Source organism: Cottoperca gobio, chromosome 4 (genome assembly GCF_900634415.1).
Source record: "Cottoperca gobio chromosome 4, fCotGob3.1, whole genome shotgun sequence".
NCBI lineage: Eukaryota > Metazoa > Chordata > Actinopteri > Perciformes > Bovichtidae > Cottoperca > Cottoperca gobio.
The window spans coordinates 3,698,821-3,710,355 of record NC_041358.1 but is presented as its reverse complement, the minus strand read 5'-3'; the positions used below and the strand labels follow the sequence as shown (position 1 = coordinate 3,710,355).

At 39.4% G+C, this 11,535-nt stretch overlaps 1 protein-coding gene across 1 annotated transcript; it reads left to right on the top strand.

The window, feature by feature from the left end:
• Nucleotides 1–1,605: 1,605 nt before the first annotated feature.
• On the top strand, nt 1,606–7,260 carry scp2b (sterol carrier protein 2b). The gene is made up of 5 exons (XM_029428804.1): nt 1,606–1,786; nt 2,507–2,597; nt 3,388–3,517; nt 3,776–3,855; nt 6,540–7,260. Exons 1-5 carry the CDS (start codon nt 1,764–1,766, stop codon nt 6,633–6,635), a joined length of 420 nt encoding a protein of 139 aa, XP_029284664.1. The 5' UTR covers nt 1,606–1,763; the 3' UTR covers nt 6,636–7,260.
• Nucleotides 7,261–11,535: the final 4,275 nt, after the last annotated feature.

Here is an 11,535-nt window from a genome sequence, read left to right as displayed (position 1 = left end):
AGAACTAGCTAAAATTAAAAAGCTTGTTTTTTGTTGCTAAAGGTAAGATTTAAGCCATTTAAGAATTGGATTTCTTACATAACATGTCCTTTATTACATAGGCTCGGTAGTTTTTACACAAGCTCAAACATTTACAACATTGTTGCGCGTTGTGCAGATATAGTTTAAACTTTAACTGATGGCTGACTTGCTGAGAACCAACCATAACGAATATGTTATTATGATGATGTGCTCTTCTGGCCAGCAGAGTGCAGTGTTCTCCTGATCAGTGGCTGTGGACTTGAGCTCACTAAACTGTGTGGTCTGAGCTAAAGCCCACACATCCACTACAGAAAGAAGAGCTGACAGACTGTTATTATAACAACAACAACAACAGGACAGCATCACCTGGCTTCTCATGTTGGGGCACAGTTTACAATAGACTGATGAGATTGTCACGATGTTTGCCTCCACTCATGCTGTGCACATTAAATGTCATGCCGTGCCCTCTTTGCACAGTATATAGACAACATAATTCAGAAATGGTCTCTTATCTGATTGTATCATATCCAGCAGTTATTCACTGAATCTTCAACGTGTGTATCCATCTGAAATATAACATGTATGGAGCGGCCGTTGAGGGCAAATCAGCAAAATTGCTATGGACATTTTAAATACGTATGCTTATCTCCATCACATAATCTCATTCAGTCTGTTTAATTTATAATGACATTGTGGGAACATTGTGGTAATAATTCACCGTTACCTGTTTTTGTATCAGTTACTTGACTGTAATGCAGGATTTATGTTATAGAACATACTTGGGGCAAGCCAGGATAGCCATGCAAACCTTATGTTACACCACTCTCTGAAAGGCAATGCCACCTCCCCCATTTCCACTTAAACCTTTTTGAACAGGGCCTATATCTATACTATATAACTGTGGATAATATAGCTTATACATTACTGTATGCTTAGTTTTCACAAAAATGCTTGCTCTGATTCACCTATTTGGCTGTGAAATGAGCACCAAAGTTAAATCAGCACCTCTCCTGCCAGTGCATACATAAGCTTAGTAAAACCCACATTCTGGTTACGGCATTTAAAATAATATACAATTTAACGTTGAGGAATTGTTAGTTTAGAACATGATCTATGAACTATTTTAGATTAAAAAATGTAAGTAATACTTGTTGAACTGTGAACTGCGTTTTGTAAAAATTTGTTTTATATCATAATAAGCTAAATTGATTAATCTAAAAGTTTTTCACGGACCCCCATGAGAATCACTGGATTACACAACTCAAGCAAAATTCAAGAGTTTGCTCATTGATTTCCATAACATACAAAGACAAAAGGAAACCAATGGCTGCCTGGAAAGGTAAGAAACAACACATTATAAAATCCAACAAAAACAAAGCAGCATAGTTTGCAGAATTGTTAGTTATGTATGTTATGTAATGAAAGTAAATTGTAGTGGCAGGGCAACACATGCAGAATAATGCTAAATAAACTCCTTTAACTGAGAATTTAGAGGTCAATTTAATATTGCCTAACATAATGTAGGATTTTCTTTCAAGCTATATTGACACAAATGAGGGGCCGTTCACACTGCACTCACACACACGCTGTGCTATCTGACATCGACACATCGAGTCTGAAGATCGGTGACAGAAGCAAGAAACAAGGAAGTGTAGTTTGCAAACAGCAGGCAGGCAAAGTACAAGCTCGCTGTTGCTCTGTTAAACCTGCGGAACTGTTTGTTCAACTAGCGGTATAGCAAAATGCCTGAAATACAGACACCAAGGTAAGAGTACTAAACATTGTACGATATTATTAGGTCACCAGGTAACATTGCAGCAGGGGTTAGCTACAACATGTTAAACAAACAGCTAGCTATGTTGAAGTCACTAAACTAGCTCTTTTATACATTACTACAAGGCTTTAGCTAGCCGTGTGTTACAACATACTTAGCACATAGGCTAATTATGTAACCTAGTTTCAACCTTGAAAATGTAACGCTGTCCTGTCCTGTCCTCCTCGAGAGCTGTTGGTGGACGAGCAGCACCGGGACAGTCGGTGTTCTGCTACTTTGTTGAGCAGTGCTAGCTTCTCTTCAGACAAGGTGCACAGCCATGGTGCCATCCTGGGTTAGCTGGAAGTGGCTGTTTTGAAGCAGGCAGTGGATGCGTGAAATGTGGTGGCCACAGTCTTAATGCCTCTTAATCTATTTGTGAAAGTGATAATTAAGTGGAGTTTATGTTGTGTGTCACCTCAGAGTTGGTGACTAGTTGGTGTTATTCACATGTTATAATATTACATTGACAAGGGTGACCACACTCTGAGATCCATACAAAACAATAACTGCTCATATACATTTACAAGAATATATACAAATACAAAGCGAATGTTTGATCAGTGATTGATTGGTTTGTCTTTGGCAACCATTTATGTATCTGTGCTGTGTTTAACCACTTTTAATATTATTACTTTCTCATTCTCATGCCTTTGCTTTCACCATGTCAAGGATTCAAGCCATTCACAGCAGTGCTAGTGACGGACTGGAGGGCTTCAAGGCACATGCTGTGTTCCAGGAAATCAACAAGAAGCTCCAGGAGGTAAAATAGAAGACAATGTTGTTCGTAGCATCACACTGGTGACTTAGAATTATTATCACTTGGTAAGGTAGACTTTTTATTCAGTGGTTCTTTATAAAGGTAGCTTACTAGTTTTGTTTTAATTAATTTGTAGTACACATATACATTTTCGCAAGCATATACAGTGTTCCTAGGTCTGTGCCATACGGCTATATGGGCCTTTAGCCTGAACGTGGCACATTTGGATCCCTTCATTTCATAGCACATAAACAATTCAAGCTTATGTTGACTCAATCAGACAAATGGTTTCCTCCAAAGGTCCGTGTTCTTTTTAACAGTTACCTTTGTGTGACCTCAATCATACTGGATTCATCTTGAGCCCGCTGGCAGGGGCTGTCTATGTAATGAATGGGATTTGTCATCATCAATGAGCAAATGGCAACAATGGAGCAGTCTGATTACATAGAGACATAGTTTAATGAAATATCTCAGGCAAGAGATCAGACAAACAGATACTCACCTCCATGAACCACTGACACTACCCTATACAGATATTTTCTGTGTTTTAAAAACGATTTCAAATTTTCTTAAATGTTTTTCATAGAAAGAGTCCTTAAATATGTATAGTGTTACTCCCATATGGAAGGCCGGTATTTCTGGGTAACATAATGTATCTTGGAAAAAATAATTTACAGCCTGCCTAGCTAAGTGAATATACAATAAGCTTGTAAGTTGTAATTATATGACGTGAAAATGTATTTCACATCGGTAGGGTTTACTGTGTTTTAAAATCTCTGTGTACTTTGAACAGGAAGGAGAGCAGTTTGTGAAAAAGATCGGGGGAGTCTTTGCCTTCAAAGTAAAGGACGGCCCGGACGGTCAGGAGGCGATTTGGTTCGTGGATGTGAAGAACGGCAGAGGCTGCGTCCACAATGACACGGGTAAGAAAACAGTATCAGGGCTTTCTCTGGTCTCGTGACAGTGACATGCAATCATGTTAATATTTAACTATGGGTGGAAACACAGTTTAACATTTAAGTTTATCGTTCAAGTTTAAAGGTGTGTGTGTGTGTGTGTGTGTGTGTGTGTGTGTGTGTGTGTGTGTGTGTGTGTGTGTGTGTGTGTGTGTGTGTGTGTGTGTGTGTGTGTGTGTGTGTGTGTGTGTGTGTGTGTGTGTGTGTTATTTTATCTCTGCTCAGCTAAGAAAGCAGATTGCACCATCTCCATGTCAGATAAAGACCTGTTGGACTTGATGACGGGGAAGATGAACCCACAGTCTGTGAGTATTCAATCTCAGTGAGGCTTGAGTGGACCGGTTTGTATTGATGATGATTCAGAGAAGGCACAAGTATACAGTTTACCTTTTTGTCTTATCGAGTCAAAGTGTGTGTGAGTATTTAGATTGTACCTGACTGTTGTGGCTGCAGGATGCCAGCCTAGCAGGTGTGCCACTGGTTTCACAGCCCGGGTGTCTCGCTCTTTACTCCTCTATTATCCTTATGCATTGGATCTATTTTTGCCACAACTGTGTCTCTGAAATGTGAAATTCACTAATAACTAAATAAATAAAAATGCCAAAAGCAACACTCACTTGCCCATATGTACATTGGAACAGTTTGTGGTCGCTGTAATTGTTCCTCCTTCTTATATTTGCTACAATCCTGCGGATCCTTACAAAGTCTTTTAAGTCAATAAATAAGGCCTTAATTGGAATTATAATGCTTAAATCAATCTTTCAAAAAAGACACGGGAAGTAGGATTTTATGAATCTTTTTTTTTCTAACATTGCAATTTAAAAGTAACCGGTAAGATCGATATACCTCTCACATTAATGTCACACAGAGCCGACTGTATTGATTAATCAATACGACGTTACATGTGCACAAGTCTAAATAAAAAACGGCAGAGAAATCCTACTTTATAAAATCACCGTCAACTTGAGATGTTGCACTATTAACATATCCTACTCTATAAACCGCTACAGATAAACTAAACATATTCACTCCAACTTATTTATTCAGAAAGAAAGAAACTAACAGAAGTTTTCTTATTTCTTAAACAACAAAATAACAATCCTACATTTGTATTAATTCCTGATGTTTATAGTCTGGTGTTTCTTTTATATGGAATCAGTGTAACATTAATGACTGATTGAGCTGTGTGGTGTCCTGGCTGTTTCCTGCAGTGCGTTTTATATATCCTGTCCAATGATTCTCCTAAAAAGTGGAACAGATTAGTTTGCCAGTTGGATGTAGTACTGACAGAGTATTTTGTTAGCGTCTGGTTGAAGTTGAGAGCAAACACTCTGCTGCGTCATTATTGGCTCAATTTGCCAATTCACCTCCCTCAGACCAGAGGCCATGAAGCCGTTGCTGTGTAGGGGGAGAGATCTGACGATTAAATGACGAAGATTAATTTCATGCCTGACTTCAAAGTAAAATGTTAACTGTGCGCATAAGAGAAAGAAAGGCAGATGTTTCAGCGTCTTTCAGCATCACATATTCTCCAACATGTTAGTAGAAGCATTAGTGCTTAAAGGATAAGACTGTCAGAAAATCCCAAGAATTAATTGATCTACTAACAAGTTGACTTTAAACAAATGGCTTTAAAATGTGCTTTGGCCTGAGAAGTTTGAATGTATTAAAAGAAAGTTTATTTTTCTCTTCTCGTGGCATTTGTTGACGGTAAGAACATATAAAGATAAAGTCAGCCATTTCCTTCAAGATGAGCCCTAAATATACTCTATTTCCATGCCATGTTTTCCAACTCAGTGAATCATGAGACCCACCAAGTTGTTTTGTACGTGAAGAGTGAAGTGATGAGACATCTCTGCAATCAGTCCACTGCCATTCCATGAATTCGGAGTCCCAGAAAGCACTGTGTTTATGTCATGCAGGCCAGCTGTGCGTGCTCCAAGAACACAGCTTTTCCACTGCTTTATGTCCCATCATTTGGACAGGTTGACATTTTTACATGTTTTTTTAATAAATAAGAAAAATTGATCATTTCAGTTTTTCCATTTCCGCCATAAACTCTGTCCTTCTGAGAACTTATCCCCTGTGCCTCACTTTTAAAAAGTTGTTCTGATGTCACTCTAGGACAAAAATGTCCGCGTCAAAGAGCTGCAATAAAATGAGATATAAATATTATTTTCCAATTTCATTAGGTTAAAACATAATGTTGTTTTTTTAATGGAAAAAAACCCCTCATATTTCTGTACACTAAATGCTACATTACATTAGCAACAACTTTGATTTTGATGGAATTTTTAATAAATAAATAAAACTCCCTCTTGTTACCCGACTGCTATAAAAATGTTGTATATAAATATTAATTTCCACTTTTTAAAAGCCAGTTGGTTTACACAATGCTAGTGTTGTTCATGAAAGAACACAAACATTTAATATTAAGGGGGATTATTTTTCTGAATTCTTTTTTTATCTGGTGGTAAATAGTAAAAACTACATCTTTGAAGCCCGAGCCTGAGATGTAAAGCCTGATATAATAGAACGCATGATTTTAAGGTGTAATGGGGACATTTTTGTCTTTGAGGATGTGAGCGTCTGTATTTCAGCTGCACACGTTATTATAGACTTACTATAGGAGCTGAGGTTGTATGCCATATGCATCCAAAGTTATTGGAAAATTAAAAAGCCAAAGGTTTCCCTTGTGAGGTACAAGGGGAATATTATTAGAATTTCTGCTCACGGAGTGTTTAAATGATTACCTCTGGCACTCCAGTCCACAAACATTCATTCCTCTAACTCTACCCACTGTGTGCCGTGCACTGTCCTGACATTTCATAAGCTGTTGTTGCCGTTGCCCCACTTTCCCTGGGTCGAGTTAATCTCTCACGGTAACTCTTAAAACCAGCAGCATGTAGTTCTCTCCCAAACAGGACGAACAGTACTTCAGATTCAAATTTTGTCTGAATGACATTTTTCGCTCTTCTCTGATTCACAGGCGTTTTTCCAGGGCAAGCTGAAGATCACAGGGAACATGGGACTGGCCATGAAGCTTCAGAGCCTGCAGCTGCAGCCGGGCAAAGCCAAGCTGTAGATGGGACATGGCAGCTAGCTGTAATAACTACACCTCTGAACACTGGATAGAGTTAACCCACAAAGAATTTAACAGCAAGTCTGATACGTTTCAGATTAATGTTAAAGGTCCGTAAAGCTTCTCATCACAGGGCTGAACCACTTTCCCTCCTAGTGACCTCACTGACCGACGAGGGGATTAGTCAGCAGCCCTGCCAAAATAACTGGAGAATAAGATAGATGGACAGATAATTAATTCTCTAATCAAGTCCCTCTCATGTAATTGTGTCAGTACACAAGCGTATACACAGGTGTTCGCTACTTATAGATAGTAATTCAGTTTATGTCCAGTTTTCAATAACTTCTCATTGTCTGTTGCTAATAAAATCTTTCTTTGAGTGTGTTATGTCTGGAATGTTTTGAGTAGATCAGATGTAATTTTCTGCACTCATGGCCACTAAGTGCCTCCTCGTCTCAGACTTGCAGTTTGCTCTAAGGTTTTTAGCCAACAACATAGACATGTTTTTCTCTGTGGCAGCCTGACATTTTAACAGGGGGGGGGGGTTGTTGTTTTCTGCTGTACTATCATTATTGTATGAATCTCTAAAAGATTTCTACAAAATAAATGTGCTTTTTCCGCAATGTCAGTTTGGGTGGTCTTGACTTGGGTCTGTTTATCTTATCCAGTAATAGTATTTAGCAAACACCCTCGCCCTCATTGTTACCGAGGAGGTTATGTTTTCTGTTCGGTTGGTTTGTTTGTCTGTCAGCAGGATTACGGAAAGCTACTTGCCCAATTTTCTTGAAACTTGGTGAAAGGGTGTAGCATGGGCCAAGGAAGAACCTTTTACACGTTGGAGAGGATCCAAATCACGGGGCGGACACACATCATTTTTCACACTTGCAGGGCATGGCTTTCGTGTAGGTTTGCCTTCTCCAAGTTCCCTTCTAGTTTGTTTGTTTGTCTGTTTGACAGCAGGATTACGGAAAAACTACTGGCCCTATTTCCATGAAACTTGCTGGAAGAGTGAAGCATGGGCCAAGGAAGAACACATTACATTTTGAAGTGGCTCCGGATCACGGCGCGGATACAAAAATGATTTTTCACTGATGGAAACAGCCCTGTTGGAGATCCACACTCTCCGACTGCCCCTCTTGTGTTTCTAATCATTTTGAAGACGTAAACTAAAAAGCCAGATCAGTTTCTGTGAAATCTGCGTATGTTCCCTTTTAGAGGGCTGTGCACTTTTCCAACACTGCAGCCACCTTGTTCCAGACTGCCACGCTGTAGTTTTTCCTTTGTAAATGGAGGAGCATGGCTGAAAGACAAATCTGTTAACTAGCTCTGACCCAGATTCCACTGCAGCTTTGGCTCGGCTCTTGCACTTTTACTCTGCAGTCGCTGTAGGGGGATTTCTTTGGTCACTGATGGCTACTTTTGTACATGTAAGAGATTTCACAAGTTATACATCTTATGTTACATTTACATTTGATTAGAAATGTTGGCATCCAAGCTTTTTGTTTTACATTTTACATGCTTAACAAGTCATAAATGCTCTAATCTTAATGTGAAATGCCTACAAGCTAAGTTAAAAAACTTGAGACATCTGTAATAGTTAAATTACAGATGTTTTTTCTCATTATCATCCATGTCCTTCCCCAAAATGAGTACTTAAAGTGTGGGGAAACAATAACCCTGATAATGTCACAGTGAAGGTGATGTGGGTGTTTACCAGGAAGTGGAGCTTATGCTAAAATATGCTATTACAGTCAGTTGCATTATGGGATATGTAATCCATTGTTTTTGGAGCTTGAGCCATACAAGGGACTAAAAGTCAGGGTGTCTCTGCAGCAACTGCATCACCTTTGATCCATTATTTTTTTAAGCGCTTTGATACTCTTGCATTAAGTCCTTCAATTATTGTCTACGATGTCTCGATGTGCTCTGTTGTTACCATGACCTGACCTGATTTAAATGTTTGCTACGTTTGTGAGTTACGTAACACAGCAGTGATTCAGCTTGCATACACGTCATTACTGTCCTGGGAAATGATTATCTGCTGCCTACAAGATGTGCCGTGTTGTATGTTTCCATAAACCCAGGGGGGTTGTTCGGAACACGCAGAAGATGAAATCGTCCGTTTGGAGCAGCAATAACCAAATAAACTTCTCAGGAAAAGCAGGAACGACCAGGATCTTACAGCTTTCAGTTTAATAGACAACACATTGACTGCATGCTGTCAATGCTACATGGTGTGATAATGGTCACACTTGTAGGGCTGATTTAGATAGATACTTTATTAGAGGGAAATTTAGCAGCGATGACTACGAGGACAGCAGACACGTTTTATATTACAAACACACTCGGTGGGACTTGAAGCCTTGTTTTCGTGATCTGCTTTCACATGAGACAAGAGTACAAGTACAGTGGAAAATACTAGTTCGGCCAAGTAAAAGATGAAGAGGATTAGTTTATACAAATGCAGGCAGGAGCTCAGCTGTGTGCTAAGAGAGCAGCTGTTATTGATAGAAACTGAAAACAAAATATCATCAAGGATGTGAATGTGCAAAAAAAAAAAAAAATTCTGTAAATAAAAAAATTATACTTTTGTTTTTGCTTTATCTACAAACAATTTCGCGACCCCCCCTGCAGGACCTCCGCAGACCCCCTGGGGGTCAAAAACAGTCATTTTAACTCACAGAACACGGGAATGTCTGGTCTACTGCTGCCTCGATCTGTTAGTTTGTGTTATTTTGTGACTTTGGTGAATCTGATCTAAACCTTTAAATGCAGTCTGGTGGCTTCTAATACAGCTTGGATGGATAACAGCGGAAAAGGCTGTCTGACAGCAAGGTCAAGCATGAAAATATTCTAAATATGGTGTACACTTAAACACTTGATATGAATTTATTTAGGTGTCTAAAGTCCCTGCCACACATATCCGTATGACAGAAACGTATGCCAGTGCATACCAATATTTGTCATAGTCCAGATATGTCCAACTTTTCATCAGAACAGAAAAGTGAACGTATACAGATACGCATGTCTAACCTATTGATAGTGCATCACTTACTAATACAAAATGTATCAAACGAATGCCCAACAAATGCATAAGATATACACAAATATGGCGCATACAAAATATCGGCAACACGCTGGTTTACGTTGATATAAGGTAAGGTATAAGTAGTATTGGTTAAGAGCAGGCGGTGTTACGCTGGGGTGCGTTGATATAAGGTAAGGTATAAGTAGTATTGGTTAAGAGCAGGCGGTGTTACGCTGGGGTGCGTAGATATAAGGTAAGGTATAAGTAGTATTCGTTAAGAGCAGGCGGTGTTACGCTGGGGTGCGTTGTTCAACGCTGACGTTTTGAGCATGTTCAAAATTACCGGACGTACCCGACGTGTGCTTCATAAGATATGCAGACGTTACGTTAGACATACGTGAATACGGAACACGTACGTGAATACTTACCTACGTAAATATAGTACATGAATACTGACCTAAATAAATATAGTACGTAAATACCTACGTGACTACGTTAGAGGTACGTTAGATATAGGCTACTTTTCATATACGCCGGCATGTTTCTGCCATACGGAACTATGTGACAGGGCCGTGTGTCTGGCGTGTTCGGCGTATCGTCTGCGTCCTTCAAACGATCACAACTTACTCTCAATTTATATCAACCTATTGCCGATATTTCGTATGCGCCGACATACGTTTCTGTCATACGGATATGTGTGACAGGGCCTTTAAATAGGTTTCGCTGCTGCCCTGTCCACAGCAGTACATTGTTTAGCTTCTGTGCTGCTCCTCCTGTCTGTTTCATCAAACTGAGGGCGTGCTGACCTCATCTACTGTAGTAATACAGGACTATGGAGAAGTACCTGATACAACCCCACTTCAAACAATAAGAACTATATTAACACAGCTGGGGGAACAGTGTAGTGATTTTGAAATTGCTCACATGATCCCTGTACAGTGTCCTAAAGAAGGACATGAAACATAACAACCTATTGTGAAATTAATCTGTTGGAGGGACCACTGCTTTTAGAGAGTTGTCTGAACATGTTCCACTTAAACAGTGGAAACTTATTAAAAACACGTCGCAGTGACCAGAGCCCCTCTGGAAAGCAGCCTGCCAAAAAATATGACGAGTAATAACCAGAGTGAGGATCAGAGGGTGTTTTCTCCCATTTCTGGAGGGATTCAAGGTTACAAACCGAGGTCTGTCTCTTCCAACACAAATAGCTATAGGCGGGATATTTATACTGGACTTACTCACTGCTACGTAATTGCGGAGGATCTTCTAGAAGTGGCCTCCAGTATTTGTTTATAGAGATGCACTTGATAAAAACATTTATTCAGTTTCAGATTTAAAGGTATGATATGTTACATTATCACACTAAAGTCTAAAAACGAATTCTGTATATTTTGTTGGGTTGCGTACTTACATTAACCCAAATGTTTCCAATCATTTTTTTAACCTAGAGAAATATGTAATTTTAATCAAGGTAATGATCAGTTTCATTCTGTCGCCTGTAATTGCAACATTTGTGCATGTGTCAGAGTTGTGGTTGTCTGCCAGTCATATGTTTATTTTTTATCCAGTTTTAAGTCACATTTCTACTATACACTTTTGAGATTGTGTTGAACATTTTTAGTCATTGGGCGTCTTGATCCTAAGTTATCGGAGAAACAAGCTGAGCAAATGTTAGCGGCAGTCGAACAGGCAGGGAGAAACTACATTCTACTTTATTCAGTGTTTTCCTTCCATTTGTCCATTATGTGTTGGAGAGGAACAGACCTGTGCATAGTTGGGCTCCTGGTAAAAACTTCCTGAATGTCTGGATCTTAAGGATTCAGAGAAACAAGCTGAGCAAACATTAGCGGCAACTCGGCTTGCAGCAACCGCTGT

Bases quoted from the DNA above. Each gene is read 5' to 3' on its own strand.
- scp2b (XM_029428804.1), top strand. From the start codon at position 1,764: ATGCCTGAAATACAGACACCAAG. The intron at 2,598-3,387 runs GTAAAATAGAAG...TACTTTGAACAG, and splicing joins TCAACAAGAAGCTCCAGGAG to GAAGGAGAGCAGTTTGTGAA. The intron at 3,518-3,775 runs GTAAGAAAACAG...ATCTCTGCTCAG, and splicing joins CTGCGTCCACAATGACACGG to CTAAGAAAGCAGATTGCACC.